Source organism: Peromyscus leucopus, chromosome 4 (genome assembly GCF_004664715.2).
Source record: "Peromyscus leucopus breed LL Stock chromosome 4, UCI_PerLeu_2.1, whole genome shotgun sequence".
Taxonomy (NCBI): Eukaryota; Metazoa; Chordata; class Mammalia; order Rodentia; family Cricetidae; genus Peromyscus; species Peromyscus leucopus.
Window position 1 is genome coordinate 39,077,891 of NC_051066.1, and position 16,101 is coordinate 39,093,991.

A 16,101-nucleotide genomic window follows, 5' to 3' on the forward strand; every position below is an offset into this window, starting at 1 on the left:
GACAAATTTTAGAAAAGTTTATCTTATTTTTAATAGTGTATGGCTTACCAAAGTTTCTCACAATTTAAACATTGAAAAATTGGTCTTACCAATTTAACAATAATTTACAATTTTAAACTAGTGAACAGTTCAAGCTCACTGATATAATTATGAGATCATATTACATCAAATATCTTATTAAATGATAATAGGTGAGAGAACTCCTATTGTGCTGACATCATCATGTCTGAACTGTTATTTCCTATGGGTTTCTGAAATGCAGCGAGTGCTTCAAGGTGTCAAAATGAGACTGAGCTGGTTAGAGGCCAGACTCATTTGTGTAAGAAGTTAGCATCTCAGGCAAAATTCTGAACGCCCTTTGCACTTGTAGCATTGTCGGCTGTACTTTATACAAGTATCCAGGTGTGGGCAGTGATTCAGGGCTTTGGGGATCTGTCTTACCGGCCCAAGGATCCAAGGCAGTCCGTGCAAAACCTGGCCAGCAGCCCGAGTGAGTAGGAGCCATGTGACTCTGGTGAGTTGGAGTGTGCAGTTGCCTCCTGCTTCAGAGCTACCTGATCCGAATACTAAGCAGAGCGAGTGCCGGGCTGAGTGTAAGACACCGAAGACACTGCAGAGCAAGGTGCTTTTTCCAGAGGTGCCACAGAACATGGACATTAAAGACCAGGGAGCCCAAATGGAGCCGCTGCTGCCCACGGTAAGAGACAACCTGCTGTCAGCTTAACCGCTTTGCCGCAGAACCTGTCAGGCAAGTGGCACGCTGCTAGGTGCTGGGAGAGTGCACTTTTGGGGTGGTGGAGAGCTCCCACAACATATGGACAGGGTCTCCTCCCATCTCCGGAGACTGAAATGCTTAAAGCACAGAGCACATGCTCCCCCCCCTCTCAATATGGATGCAGCATGGTGATGAAATGTCTCATGTTTGTTGCTGTTTGAAGAAATGGCTAGCTTTTAGTAGCAGGGGCAGTTGTGTGTCCGTCTCCCTGCCTGTTATTGCTTATCTTTCTGTTTCTGAGGCTTTGCAGTGCTGGCCCAAGCCCCTATAAAGAAGCCCCCCTTTATCCTCTTTAGCCCTGATACATTTCTTCCCTGTGCTCCATCCTCAGACAGTGAGGTGAGGAAATATGCTGCTGTTGTGAATCTAGAGATTTAGTTTCCGCAGAAAACAGGGAAAAAAGATCGTGTGTGTGTGTGTGTGTGTGTGTGTGTGTGTGTTTATGTGTGTGTGTGTGACAGAGAGAGAGAGAAAGAGAGAGAGAGAGAGAGAGAGAGAGAGAGAGAGAGAGAGAGAGAGAGAGAGAAGGAGGGAGGGAGGGAGAACTGTCAGTGTCTTTCTCAAGGGGAAGTGTATCACAGTTCATTTATGTGGAAGGTATAGGTTTTTGGGAGACAGGCATACTATTCACATTTGAGTGTCTGAAAAGATCTCTGAACTGTCATTTGGAATTAGCCCATCTGTTTATCGCTGGGTCCTTTAGCTGCCTGCTTAGATTTAATTTTTGGAGTGATTGATTTGCCTGTCTTCTACACAATCCTTCTGTCTGGCACACAGACTTCGGATTTCAGGCAACATCCTTTTTAGTCCGGGGCAGCTCATGTTGCTATGTTTAAGGGCAGCATGGAGGAGGATGCGGGTCAGCATTTACTTGATGAAGCAGAGATGCCAAACGTTAGTTCCTAGCCTTCTATCAGCGTGATCATGGTTCAGAACAGCAGAAATCTCCGCAGCACCAAACCACAGAAGCGGCTGTTTTTTAGCGGCTCAGTTGTGACCCACCTTGCAGACCAGGACCGCTACAAGCTGTCTCTTTCCAAATCCATACCCATCCTTCAAACACACAGCTAAATGATATCGTAGGAGGATAGAGCAATCTCTGGGCCACTGATTTAGGGCCTTTGGCTCCAGCCAGGCTGTAATGCTGCAAAAAAGATCCGGGTTTGCTTTCTGCATCAGCTGTGGCTACTGAGCATGCCCAGTGCTCCCCAGGACGCCAGGTTTGGATAGGGAGGGAGCAGAGAGGTGGGAAGAACAGAACCTAAATTAAGAGCAAGGGCAGTGTCAGAGAGGGGAAAAAAAGAAGTATGTCAGTTAGCCTGCCTGCTTAAAGCTAGAGCCATTTTGTGTGTGTGTGTGTGTGTGTGTGTGTGTGTGTGTGTGTGTGTGTGTGTGTGTAGTTTTGAAAAAATGAGTAAAAGATTTGTGTTACCCCTTAACTCGAATAGATAACATAAATTATGGTTCTGTGGTTACTCAGAATAAATAGTGTTAATGATACCAGGAGCTGTTGGTCTATAAACAACAAGGAGGAACTATACCCAGGAATTACAGGATAGAGATTTAGGAAAGATTAAATATAGAGGAAAAAAAATCCCTTTTGTGTCAGGGGGGTTCGTGGGGGCTGGGACTTGTCCTAGAAAAGCAGGCTGAGGCCAGTTTGATGTGGCTTATGGATTGTCACTTGGTGGGAGCAGTTAAAGGATTTAAGACCAAATGAGGATTATCTGGAGGAATTTAGAAATGGATGACATTGCTAGGCTAGAAGGGCAACGGGTTTGTGACTTAAAAGAGCAAAGGGACATAAAAGTTTGGCTAGGAAGGAAGATCTACAATGTTTGGTAGAAAGATTTAACAGCCACATTTAAAAACTTGCATTTCATGGGCAATGATGGCTAGTAAAGAATAGCTCTGCATTAATGGTAATGCAGAATCATGTTAGCATTGTGTTATAAATATATAAGCCTAAGAAATTAGGAAAAATGGTGAAATTTTAACCCGATTTTACATTTGTATAGTGTTTTTAACTTCTCCAATTGCTTTAATTTTTTAAAAAGGTCATATGTGCTATGTGAAACAGTTTTTATTATTTTTATTTTGAAGACAATCAAATGAGGCACATGGAGTCTAGACAGAATGATGAAGGTTATACATAGTAAGGGAGCCAAGACTAGAATAGAGATCTTCTAAAACTTGCTTACTACAATCAGTTTCTGAGCTCTTCATGTATACATATATAAAGAGAAAGCAGTAGCTTTGGAGTTTATTTTAGAAAATCTATCAGATGACTTTGCAAACAATTATATGAGAGGCAATGTGATAAATTTATTTAGGAACATTCTGTGCCTGAACCTGACACTGCTATTTATTTTTTTCTGTAACCTTGGAAAACTGAGGTCTTACATTCCACAAGTGAACAATGGGAAGGCTACAGTATATCTATATGGTATATTTAATTGATTTCTATTCATTCATTTGTTTCTTTGTGTATAGGGTGTCACTTTGCACGCCATGGCACATGTGTAGAGGTCAGAAGACAGCTCTAAGAGCCAGTTCTCTCCTCTCATCATGGGTCCTTGAGGGTCAAAGAACTCAGGTCCATCGGGTTGGCAGCAGGCACCTTTGCCAACTGATTTGTCTCAGTGGTCAAAGGCCAATTTTAAATGCAATTGGGACCATATAGGAATGGATGGTGGAATTTAGCATCTTTTTGTGTTTATTTACATTTTCCAAACTCCCAACTTCATTATTTTATTTGCAGAAAGGAAGTTACAAAAATTTTCTATAAAATTATATTAGGGAATGGAAAAAGTTGGAAAAAGAGAACATGGATTGGCTAAGTAATAGTTCTATTTAGTTTGAATCATAATCTAAATTATAATTTTAATTTGAAACAAAATTGTTACACATTACTACATAAGAAGATGTAGTATAAGAAATCAATCTTAATTTTTACTCGAAAAGCTACTCTAGAAAGGTAAACTATAGAAATAAATATATGCATAGGGTGCGAAGGTTGTGAGGATGGGTGGGAAAATCTAAACTATACATGTATTAAGTTTATATTAAAATTTTTTAGGTAAGATTAAGGAAGAGGGATAGTTTAAACTGTAAAGGAAAAATCTGGGCCAAGGTGGCAATCTATATATAATCAGAAGACATGGTGATATATTTATGATATCATTTTAGTTTAGCCTTTGATGATGGTTACTTCAGAAACTGAAACTCTACCTACACAAGCAGAAGTGCATTACAATGTTCTGAGTGTGAATGAAGAAATGTGAGTACCACTTGCAACCTTTGTGCCCAAAGGAACTTCAACTCAGTTCTTCTCATATCTTACAAGATATAAGACTGTTTGGCTCTTCGCATACTGTCTCTGTCAGGCTGTGCAGTAAATGTTAACTGAGATTTCTTATGTATCTACGTGCAGGGACTTGAATCTAGGAAGTCACACATCGAGACAAGCACTTTACTATTGAATACTATTGAACCACATCCCAGTCCTTTGTTATGTTTTTTAGGTAAAAGAAATGTAACTTGAAGATTTAATACTTTTTAAAAAAAAATAAAATAAAATAGAGTCTTACTCTGCAATCTAGACTGGCCTCAAGAAAATTCCCTGCCTCAGCTATGGAAGAACTTGGGTTGCAAATATATACCATCACACCTGGCTTACTGCTTATGCCATAAAAATTACCTCATGTTTTCCTTGGGGTATGTGATTTTTCTTTAGAAACAAGGAACAATTCATTTATAATATACCATTTGTGACATTGTGTATTTTTTATTTTGTTATTATTTTTAATAGACTTTATATTTTATATGAACATACTAATAATGGGGTTTACTATGAAATCTTCATATATAGATATAAATATATATAATGTACTTTCCTTATATTTATTTTCTCTTTATCCTCTCTTCTTCCTTCTCTCTCATTAATCTACATCCTCTTCTCTAATTTTCTACATTCATCACACACACACACACACACACACACACACACACACACACACGCACACACACACACACACAGTGTTTTATTGGATTTTGCAAATGATGCAATTTCATTCTTACTAGGAGTTAAAAATTCCATTTTTAGATATATCACATATTTTATCTATTTATCTGTTGGTAGACAACTAGATTGCTTCATATCATCTTATTATGAGTGATGCAACAGTAAACATGGATATGTGGGTATCTCTGTGGTATGCTGACTTAGATTCCCTTGAGGAGATAGTGATGAGCGGAATAGCCAGATAATATGGTAATTATATTTTTAAGTTATTTTTGCATCTCCATACTTATTTCTGTGTGGCTGTATAAGTCTATGTTCCCAACAGTAGTGCGCAATGGTTCCTTTCTCCCTGTATCCCCTCAGCAGCACTTGCTATTTATTGTCTTTGTGATAGCTGTTCTGACTGGAGTGAGGTAACATCTCAGTTTAGAGATGCTTTGCATTTTCCTCATGACTAGGGATGTTGAACATGTTGTCACATATCTCTATTAAGGACTGTCTGTTGTATTCATTTGCTGATTTATTTATTGACTTAGTGATTGAGGTTTGGGGTACTTTATTGTTTGGGTTCTATATATGTTCTCCCTGTATATTCATTTGTTGTCAACTACAGAACTAGCAGCGATTTTCTTGACTCTGAAGGCTGTCTCTTCACAATGTTGTTTCTGTGAAGGGGCTTGTCAATGTCATGCAATCCCTTTCTTCAGTTCTTGGAGTTATGGACTGTTGCATTAGGTTCCCTCTCAGAAAGTCCTTGCTAAAGTCTCTATCTTGAAGTATCTTCCCTACACTTTTCTACAGGCATTCTGAGTTTTCAAATCTTATCCTAAAGTCTTTGATCCATCTTGAGTTAATTTTTTTTGGGGGGGGGGTGGTATGGTCTGAGAGATACAGATCTAAGTTCATTATTTTAACTTCATTCTGACTTCATTCTACATGTGGATATCTTGTTTTCCAAACTCCATTTGTTAATAGGCTGTTTTTTTTTCATGCAAAGTTTTTTTTTCACCTTTAAAAATAATTAGATGGATGTAGCACTGTGGGTTTATTTTTGGGTCCTCTACTCTGTTCTGTTGGGCTATATGTCTTCTTTTGTGCCAGTATCATGCTGTTTTTGTCATGATGGACTCTGTAGTATGTTTTGAGTTCAGATTCTGTGACTCTCTAGCATCGAATTTTATGCTCAGGATTGCTTTGACTTTTGCAAGTGGGTCTCTTATGCTTTATTTATGAAGAGTTACATTAGAGTTTTTTTTTTTGATGGAAATTGCCTTGAATCCATGGGTAGGTTTTGATAGAGAATTTTCACAATATTAATTCTGAATAGGTTTTATATTTTTAGAGCAGTTTGCATTCACAGTTATACTAAGTAGAAGATGCAGAGGTTTTCCATACACCCTTTTTTTCTGTCCACATATATAGCCACTTTTATCAGCAACAGAATATACCACCAGAATGGTATATTCTGTTATAGCTGATGAGCATATATTGACACTCTTCAGTCAGTGGTAGGATTTTTGTTCCCACCTTTCTGCCTCTATGCTGGGATTTTGTCTGGCTTGAACTTGCTCATATCTTGTGCATGCTTTTACTGTTATTATCTAAACAGTCACTGTAAAATCCTGGGTCATCTAGATTTTTCTCCTATGTTATCTTCTAGTGGTTTTATAGTTTTGTATTTTTTTAAATTTCTGAGTCATATTGAGTTACTTTTTTTCTGAAGTATGTTAAGTATATGTTGAAATTAATGTTTTTTTTGGATATGGATATCTAGATGTTCCAGAGTTCTGTTGACAAAGATTATCATTTATTTACATTGTATTGCCTTATTCTTTTGTCAAAGATCAGGCATAATAGACTCTATATGGCTGTGGGTCTCTTTGTGGTCTCTCTTCTTCTGCTCTCTCAAGCTATTTTATATATTGTTGTAGCTTTATTATAAGTCTTGATACTGAGTGCTGTCAGTCCTTTATATCTACTATTCTTCTTCAAAAAAAGTCTTTTGAGGATTATTCCCTCTACAAAAACAGAGGATCAGTTTACTGATATCTACAAGATGATTTACTCATTTTCTCTTGCTTGTGATGGCATTGAATCTGAAGATCAGTTTTGGAAGAAGAGATGTGTAGCAATCATTCTTGTCAGACTAGCTTTGGACCACCAGCCCACAAATAACATGGAGACTTATTATTAATTATTAAAGCTTGGCCTTCGCTTAGGCTTTTTCCTAACTAGCTCTCATAACTTAATTAACCTGTTTCTGTTACTCTGTGTTCTATCATGTGGCTCAGTTACCGGTTACTTCTTCTTAGAACAGCACATCCGACTTGCTGTGAGTCTGCTGGCAAAATCACGAGCCTAGATTCCTTCTCCCAATTTCTCTCTCTCTCTGCCCAGAAGTCCAGCCTATACCTCCTGCCTAGCTATTGTCCATTCAGCTTTTTATTGCACCAATCACAGCAATACATCTTTACACAGTGTACAAATATCCCACAACACAGATGTCTAGAAAATGACTTTTCCTTTTAATGGACATGCAATATTTCTCTATTTAGTCATTTGATTTATTTTGTCAGTTTTTTTCTCTTCCTTAAATGGACCTTGTATATATTTTGTTACATTTATACAGATGTATTTTTGGCATCAATATAAATGTTAATATGTTTTAAATTTCAATTGACAGCAACTAATTTTTGTGTATATCTTATATCTTTCACTTTGCTGTATGTATTATCTTCAGGAGGACTTTTTGTTGGTAATTTGGGATTTTCTACATAAACAATTATTTTGTTTCTAAATAAAGAAAATTTTTATTTCTTCCTTCCCAATCTATATTTCTCTCTTTCTTTAGCTTTAATGTTATTGTAGTTATGGCAGTGTTAAAATAATAGGAGTGAGAGGGGACATCCTTGCCTTGTTCCTGGTCTAAGCTGAAAGCTGTGAGTTTCTCATCATTAAGTATGATATAGCTGTAGAATGTTGTAGTTGCTCTTGATTGACCTGAGAAAGTTCATCTTTGTCCCTAGTTTATTGGATTTTTATCATGAAAAGGAGTTGGATTTATGTTAAAGATCTCTTGATGTTTATAAGAGATGTTGGTCTGTAGCTTCCTTCCTTCCCTCCCCCTTCTCTCTATCCTTCTTTTCTCTCTTCTTCCCTTCCTCCATCCTCCCCCCCCCTTTTTAAACAGATGTACTTATTTAGTTTTCCTATTAGGGTAATGCTAACCTCACAAAACTGACTTGGTTTCTTTTTCTTGAAATTGTAGACGTTGTGTAATTTATTCCTTAACAGTTTTTATTTGAATTTGCCCGGGATACCATGGTGTTTTTTGTTGTAGAATCATTGGTACAACTTCTTTATAGATTCTTATATTTTTGGTAAGAGGAGTGTAGAAATAAGCTACAAGTCAGAGTTTAGACTAGTCTCCCCATTTTTTTGAGATAGGATCTTACTATGTAGCTCTGGCTGGCCTGCACTCTCTATATAGACGAGGCTGGACTCAAACTCAGTGACCCTCCTGCCTCTGTCTCCTGAGTGCTGGGATTAGAGGCATGTGCCACCATGCCTAGCAGACTAGTTTCTTGATTTACAGATGATGAGCCTGAAACTGAAAGACATAAGGAAATACGTCTAAGGACATACCATTTCTAATCGTTAATAGTGAGAACTCAATCTAGTACCTGAATCTTTTGATTCTTTGTTCAGCATGCTCTATATTATTATATATTCCTGACTTAGCACAGTGGCACTATATGAATGGCATGTTGAAATGGTATTTAGGTAAACTTTATGAGGCAATTCTAGATGTTATTTCAGGCTCATAGGTACAAATACTTCAAATCCTCATGGTACTCCTGAAATGTTGCTAATGTCTTCCATCTTCACAGATGGGAATTGAGGCTCTGAGATATGAAAAACTTACCCAGTTTCACATACATAATGAGTACTTACCTAAAGTTGGAAAATATTTCATCTAATTAAAAAGTAATTACATTCCTTCAAAGCTAATAGAAGATTCTAAGAGCTGGAAGTTTGAGGATACTCTACAGAAATCTTCTCTAATTTGTGCTACCCATATACTTGTGGTGTGGAGCTGCCATTAGTTCCTCATCTGTGAGTTGGAATTTGGAATTACTCCCCTTCATGTTGGGATTTTGTTTGGCTTGAAAGGAATTTTGGGTTGGGCACTAAACTGTTTTAAAACAAGATTAGATTGCAGTGACAGTTGCATTACTTGTGGAATATTATTTTAACTAGGCAAAGATGTGTCACATTTGTTTATGCTGTAGAATGTTACCTTTTTTTTTGACTTTTTGAGACAGGGTTTCTCTGTATAATAGCCCTGGCTGTCCTGGAACTCACTTTGTAGACCAGGCTGGCCTTGAACTCACAGAGATCCTCCTGCCTCTGCCTCATGAGTGCTGGGATTAAAGGCGCATACCACAATGCCCAGCACTATTACTTTAACTGTGTAAAAGTGTGTTACATTTGTTTATGCTGCTTTTGTTAACCATGTAAGATGTGTTACATTTGTTTCACCTTGCCTGCCTAAGGCACCTGATTGGTCTAATAAAAAGCCAAATGGCCAATAGCTAGGCAGGAGAGGGATAGGTGGGGCTGGTGGTCAGAGAGAACAAGCAGGAGGAGAAATCTAGACTCAAGAGAGGAGAGAAGGAAGAGAAGAGAATGAGGGAGAAAAAGAGGGGCACACCCAGGGCCAGAAACTAGGCACCCGCCAGCCAGCCAGACACTGGAGGAAGCAGGGAAGTAAGACACACAGAAAGAAAGGTAAAAAGCCCGAGGCAAAAGGTAGATGAAGAGAAACAGGTTAAATTAAGTTACAAGAGCTAGGCAGGGCTGTGGAAGAAAGATGGCTCAGTTGGTAATGTGCTTGCTGTACAAGTGTGAGGACCTGAGTTTGGATGTCTAGTCCCCATGGAAAAAGTTAGCTGTGGTGATTTGTGCCTGGCATCCCAGGGCTGGAGCGATAGTGACAGACTCCTAGGTGCTCACTGGCTAGCTGGTCTAGCAGGATTGGTAAGTTTCAGGTTCAGAGAGAGACCCTGTCTCAAAAAAAGGGGAGAACAATTGAAGAAGACATCTGAATTGACCTCTGGTCTGCACACACATACACACACATCACACATGTCCCACAGTAAAAATTTTAAAAATACATCATTAATTTTTCTACAAATATTCTATTATTTAAATGTGTTTAATACTTAATTTAGAAATTACATATCACACCTCTTTAATCTTCTCTAATTTGTGACCTTGACACTTTTGACATATATAGGTCACTTAAAGATATTACTGTTATTATTATTTTTTTATAATTTTGTGCATTGAGTTTTCATCAAGTTCACCCTCCCTCCCCCTATTCTTTTCCAGATCCCCAACCCTTTCTTCCCACCCAACTTTGTGTCTTAAAACAAAACAAAACAAAACAAAACAAAAAACTGTTTATTTCCTTTCTTCTTTCTTTCTTTCTTTCTTTCTTTCTGTTTTTTTTTTGGGGGGGGGCGGTTGAGACAGGGTTTCTCTGTGTAGCTTTGAAGCCTTTCCTGGAACTCACCTGTAGCCCAGCATGGCCTCGAACTCACAGATATCTATCTGCCTGCCTCTGCCTCCTGAGTGCTGGGATTAAAGGTGGTGTGTGCCACCACTGCCCAGCTGTTTATTTCTTATTGTGCATTTGTTTGAAGATTTTATAATAAGATTCAAGTTGTAAATTTTTGGTCATTAATACCATGGAGGTGATGTTCCCTTTTCTATGTCTCATATCACTTGACACATGACCTCTTGTATTTGGTGCTATTAACCTTGATTATGGAGGCAATTCTTAGCTTTTGGAACAACAAATAAAAAAAGCTTTCCTTTTGTCATAAAATCATGGAGATCCTTTGAGATATGCAAGTGTACTTCCTTTAAGCTTTAGCATCCTCATGGTAAATATTTCCTGTAGTAAGTATTTTAGTATTTCTTGCATGATGATTTTTCTATTTCTTTTATTCCCGTCTATAAAGTGTAGGATCTAGGCCACTTGGGAGCCTGGGGGCTCAGTCTTGTAATTCTAGCTACTTGGGATGCTGAGGGGAGGATTGCAAATTCAAAACCTGCCTGTGCTACATAGTAAGTTCAAGACCAGCTAGAATGTCTTAGTGAGACTTGTCTTTAAAAAAAAAAAAGTTAAAAGGAAAAAAAAAAAGAGGGCAGTGAATATAGGTCAGTGGTTGACTGTTTGCCTAGCACTGAATCATTGCTGTTGGTCCCTTTCCCAGGTTTGTTACTTTTGCCTTTGTTTGTGACCCATTTAGGTTAACTAGGGAAATCTATGTGACCATGAAAGTGTAGCTAATTTTTCGCTCCTGGTGGCATCACTAGTGCACACACAACTAGTGGTGATGACTCCCTCTCCCTAAATCTATTAGTAACAAATAGTTCAGTAGCAAGAAGTAGAGCCTTGAGTTCCTACTCCATCAATGCCTCACTATTGATGGATGCTTTCTGATGTATATCTAATGTATCAATCTTTTTTTAATTAAAAAAATAATACCAGGCACATACCATCATATCATGGCTGGACTAGGCAATCCAGTAGGAGGAAAAGGGTCCCTTAAGCAGGCAAAAGAGTCAGAGACAACTCTCACTCCCACTGTTAAGAATCCCACAAGAAGACCAAGCTACTTAGTCATAATGTATATGTAGAGGATCTAGGTCAGACCTCCTATAGGGTCCCTGATCTCTGTGAGCCCTGATGAGTCCCAGTCAGTTAATTTTGTGGGCTGTGTTTTTGTGGTGGTATCCCTATCCCCTCTGGTTCCTCCGATCCTTCCTCCTCCTCTGCAGGATTCCCAGAGCTCTGCCTAATATTTGGCTGTGGGATCTGCATTTGTTCCCGTGAATTGTTGGTTGAATACTCTCTGGTCTTTTTGATGATGATTCTGGTCTCAGAAAACTCTTCATGCAGGACACACTGTAGGTCAAAGGTTTTGTGGCTGGGTTGGTGCCCCAGTCCTCCTACTTGAGGTCTTCCCTGGTTAGAGGAGATGGTGGGTTCAGGCCGTGTCCCCCAGTACTAGGAGTCTTAATAGGGTTACTCTCATAGATTTCATGGAGTTTCCATTTGCACTAGGTTTCCACCTCACTCCTGAAATGCCCCCCAATTCCAGTTGTTTCTCCCGGTATTTTCTCTTTCCCTCTACCCCTACTTGATCCTTCCTGACGCCAACCCCACCTGCCCCCAGTCCACCCTTGAAATCTATTCCATTACCCCTTCCCAGGGAGTTCCTTGCACCCCCTCTTAATCCCCCCTCATTGATTAGTCACTGTGGGTTTGTGGACTGCAGCATGATTATCTTTTACTTGACAGCTAATGTCCCCTTCATGTTTATTTTTCTGGGTCTGGGTTACCTCACTCAGGATGATTTTTTTCCAGTTCCATCCATTTGCCTGCAAATTTCATGATGTCATTGTTTTTAATAGCTGAGTTGTGTAAATGTACCATATTTTCTTTATCCATTGTTTGTTTAAGGGACATCTGAGTTGTTTCCAGGTTCTCGTTATTATGAGTAAAGCTGCTTGTGAGTTCATGATTGCTGTGGCTGTGTCTTGCCCAGGAGATGACATTTCTCAGCCTTTTACCCTATATTCTGACTCATTTTTTTCTGTTCTATCTTCCAACAATATTACCTGACCCTTGAAAGGAATGGTGTATAATTGTATAATACGTAAAAATTAACTGTAGTTTTTCATTTGGTTACAAGATAAGGTTCCATATGATTTTTTTCATACCACTTTCATTTTGGCTTACCTTCCCGAATCTTATCTCCCGTCTCCTCTACCTCCTCCCTGATTAAAACTTTCCTCTCCTTTTCCACTCTCATAGTATCTATTCTATTCCCTCCATCCCTTAAGAAGTCTTCCTCCCAATAGCCTCTTTCTAATTTCCTGGCCCCTACAGGCCCAAGTTGAACACACAGATTAGAGATTTGAGGTTAGGATCCCCATATAAGAGAGAACATGCTGCATTTATCATGCTTTCAGTACCTACCTCCATACAAGTTTTCAGTTTTAGGAATTTACCTGCAGATTTCATAATTTCATTTTCTTTTGCAACTGAACAAAATTTCAGTTGTGTATATATACCACATTCACTATCAGTTGATTGGCATTTAGGTGGATTCTGCTTTCTAGCTGTTATGAAAAGAGCAGCACCATTGGATCTAGCATCCTGTGGGTATTTGTCCAGGTGTGGACTAGCTGAGCTGGAAGGTAGTTCAATCTCTAGCATTTTTGAATAATCTCTACATTGATTTCTACAATGGCTACACCAGTTTGCACTCCTGACAGTGAATAAGGGCTGCTTTCCCCCCACATCCTCACCAACATTTGTTACTTAGTTCGTTCGTTCGTTCTTTCTTTCTTTCTTTCTTTCTTTCTTTCTTTCTTTCTTTCTTTCTTTCTTTCTTTCTTTCTTTCTTTTTTTTCTTTTCTTTTCTTTCTTTTTCTTCTTCTTCTTCTTCTTCTCTCTCTCTCTCTCTCTCTCTCTCTCTCTCTCTCTCTCTCTCTCTCTCTCTCTCTCTCTCTCTCTCTCTTTCTTTTTTGAAATAATCTTTTGTAGCCATGACCTGGCCCTAAACTCACTATGAAGGCCAGGATGGCCTCAAACTCACAGAGATGCTATTGCCTTTGTCTTGCAAATGCTGTGATTAAAGGCCATTAAGCCTATTATCATTTGATTTCTTGAGACTGGGGTGAGATGTTGTCTCAAAGTAGTTTTTATTTGCATTTCCTTGGTGGCTGATGGATGTTGAACACTTTTTGAAGTGTTTATGATTTTATTTTTAAAAATTAGAATGCAGTGAGCTGGCTTTCAGGTCCTATTACCTATTGGTTCTGCCTGAATTGAATGTACCAGGCTTTGCTCTTCTCCTGCATGGGAGGATTTACCCTTTTGGAGGAGGGCATGGGGGATGGGGGGTGGGGATGTAAGGGTGAGGGAGGGGGAGGAGAGATGAGAGGAGGATCTGTGGTTGGTATGTAAAATGAATAAAAAATAAAATGCAGAAAAAGTGATTTGTTCAATGTGGCCACATTGGGAAAAAAGACTAAGAGATTCCAGGGAAACCCCCAAATCTTAGGGGTCCTGCAATGAGATTAAAGTTTAAGTAGAGGGTCTAGGATATGCTGTTAAAGTAGTACTAGTCAAGTTGTAGTCCTGCCTATCATTGTTGGGGCTTCAGTCTTAACATTTAAGGTGGTCTGATAGGTTAGAACTGCATGAATCTTTTTCCAAGAAACAAGATCCTCCTCTAGCTGGAGCTTTTTTTTCTCTTATCATGAGATTCCTAGGGAAATATCCATTTTTTTTTTTGGCGGCGGGGGGGGGGGGGGGTCATTGTTTCAGTAGTCTGATAATTAGATTGAGAGATACTGCATTTCTGCCAGGCTTGTTACAATTCCCCAATTTTTTGCTTTCGTAATCCAAGCTTGAGATGGAATGAGTTTTTATTTGTAATAATATAACAAAGAGAGTGTAAGTAGGAACCAATGTTAGAACACATTTAGTACCATATAGCCATGCATAAGAACTACTTTTCATAATCTCTTGGTTTTTAGTTAATTTTGCAAGGACTGACACAATCAATTCCATCTTGTTGATTTGGGTCAGGGTCTTATCATGAAGCTTAGCTAGACTCGAACTTAAAATCATCCTTTTTCTGTTTCCTAAGACCTGGGATTACAAGTAAGCACTGCCATGCCCAGAGTGACTTGATTTCAGTTCTGACAGCTTCCTCCCTGCACAATATTGTCTGAAGGTCTTGTTGATTAATTCTCCAAGAGTTGGTTCTCCAATGTCTCTTGATGCTAGGAAAAGACTCATAGTGCATGATCTGATTTGATCCATGCTGCAGCAGAGGGTAAGTGACAGTTGTTAAGAAGTCAGTACCAGTGAACCCTTTGTGCCTCTTAGGTCAGGCATACCTGGTTTATCCTGCTTGTCTTGTGAGTAATGTCCCAGCATCATAGGAATGTTGTTCGGGTTCCTTTGTCAGAATCTGTGTTTTTGTAGAATGTTAGCAGTTTACTTAAAAGACTTTGCAGAAACACAATTGTCTCATAACAGACAATAGTAAACTATAAGGTTTCATGAAAATATAACCAACAATAGTTAAACTATTTTGAAAATTAAGTAATTGTGTACAGATTTACAGATACCTAATATATATCAATCTTTAGATGGCTTATATAGTTTAAGAGGCATCTTACTCATAAAGAAATAATTAGCATCATGACACAGATATAGATTATATGAGCTATATATAAGGCAAAATTTAGACTCTTTTGTTTAGTAAAATAAGTCTATAACACGGACAATTAAAATTTTAAATCTCATAAGTTTAGGGAATAAGGCTAATTATTACAAACAGATTATAAGTGTATCTCATACATATAATAACAAAAGACTTATTTTGTCAGAGTAAACAGACGTATATCCAGGTTTTAATTAACAAGATTGACTTTTATCTATCTTGAATCTGAGTCTGGATCTCATGCTTATAGAAGCTTAATAAATCTGTCTACTTAGTTCTATTATAAATAAACCAAAAAATAGCACAAACTTGCACAAAAATATTAACTCAAACTGCAAGGTGTAAACCTTTGGTTCAATAGTTAAATTTTGCACACATTTCTTATATTTATAGGAGAAATTTATTTTCTTAAGCCTCCCTATCTCTCTTAACAGTATAATTCAGGGGTGGAGTTTCTGAATTAATGAGCATTCCTTGCACAAAGAAACTTCTCTTATGAGGTGTAAGAGTTGCTCTTGTATATGGGTAGAAAAATAAAAATTAAGAGAGAAGTTTTATATCAAACCACTTCAGTAAAATAATAGTATTAGGTTTACCCTGGAGCCTGTGAGTTCTGCAACTATGGGTTCTTGGCCAGATTTACACAACCAGGAATGTGTTTCTTCTGCGGAACAGGCCTTAAATCCAATCAGAAAGTGGTTGGTTGCCTCTGTAACTTTTGTGTCACTATTGAACCCATGGGCATCCCTTGATGCGCCAGTCATTACTGTAGCTTACAGGGTTCACACCTGGATAACTTTTCACCCTAGCTACCTATAGAGTGCCTTACACTGCTATAAGAGCGGCAAACGGGAGAAGCTTTCTGGTCAGTATTATCTTGATTTTTCCATGTCCTGGAACAGAAGTGTACGGTGTCTTCAGCAGGGGTCTTACTATTGAGTTCTTGTAGGCAACCAAGAGCAATGAAGAAAGCCTATATTGTT

The 16,101-nt window shown here is 38.5% G+C and overlaps 1 protein-coding gene across 8 annotated transcripts in view; it reads left to right on the plus strand.

Annotated features, from left to right (window-relative positions):
- The first annotated feature begins 297 nt into the window (after window positions 1-297).
- Window positions 298-16,101, plus strand: part of Slc4a10 (solute carrier family 4 member 10) — a 270,855-nt gene continuing 255,051 nt past the window's right edge. For 3 of the 8 annotated variants that reach the window (XM_028865529.2, XM_028865911.2, XM_028866141.2), the window contains exon 1: window positions 299-697. In XM_028865529.2, the coding sequence (XP_028721362.1) occupies window positions 650-697 (48 nt within the window). In that variant the 5' untranslated portion in view covers window positions 299-649. Of the gene's footprint in view, window positions 698-16,101 lie in introns of all 8 variants that reach the window. The other 5 variants (XM_028865767.2, XM_028865981.2, XM_028866368.2 and 2 more) reach the window with 3 other exon arrangements.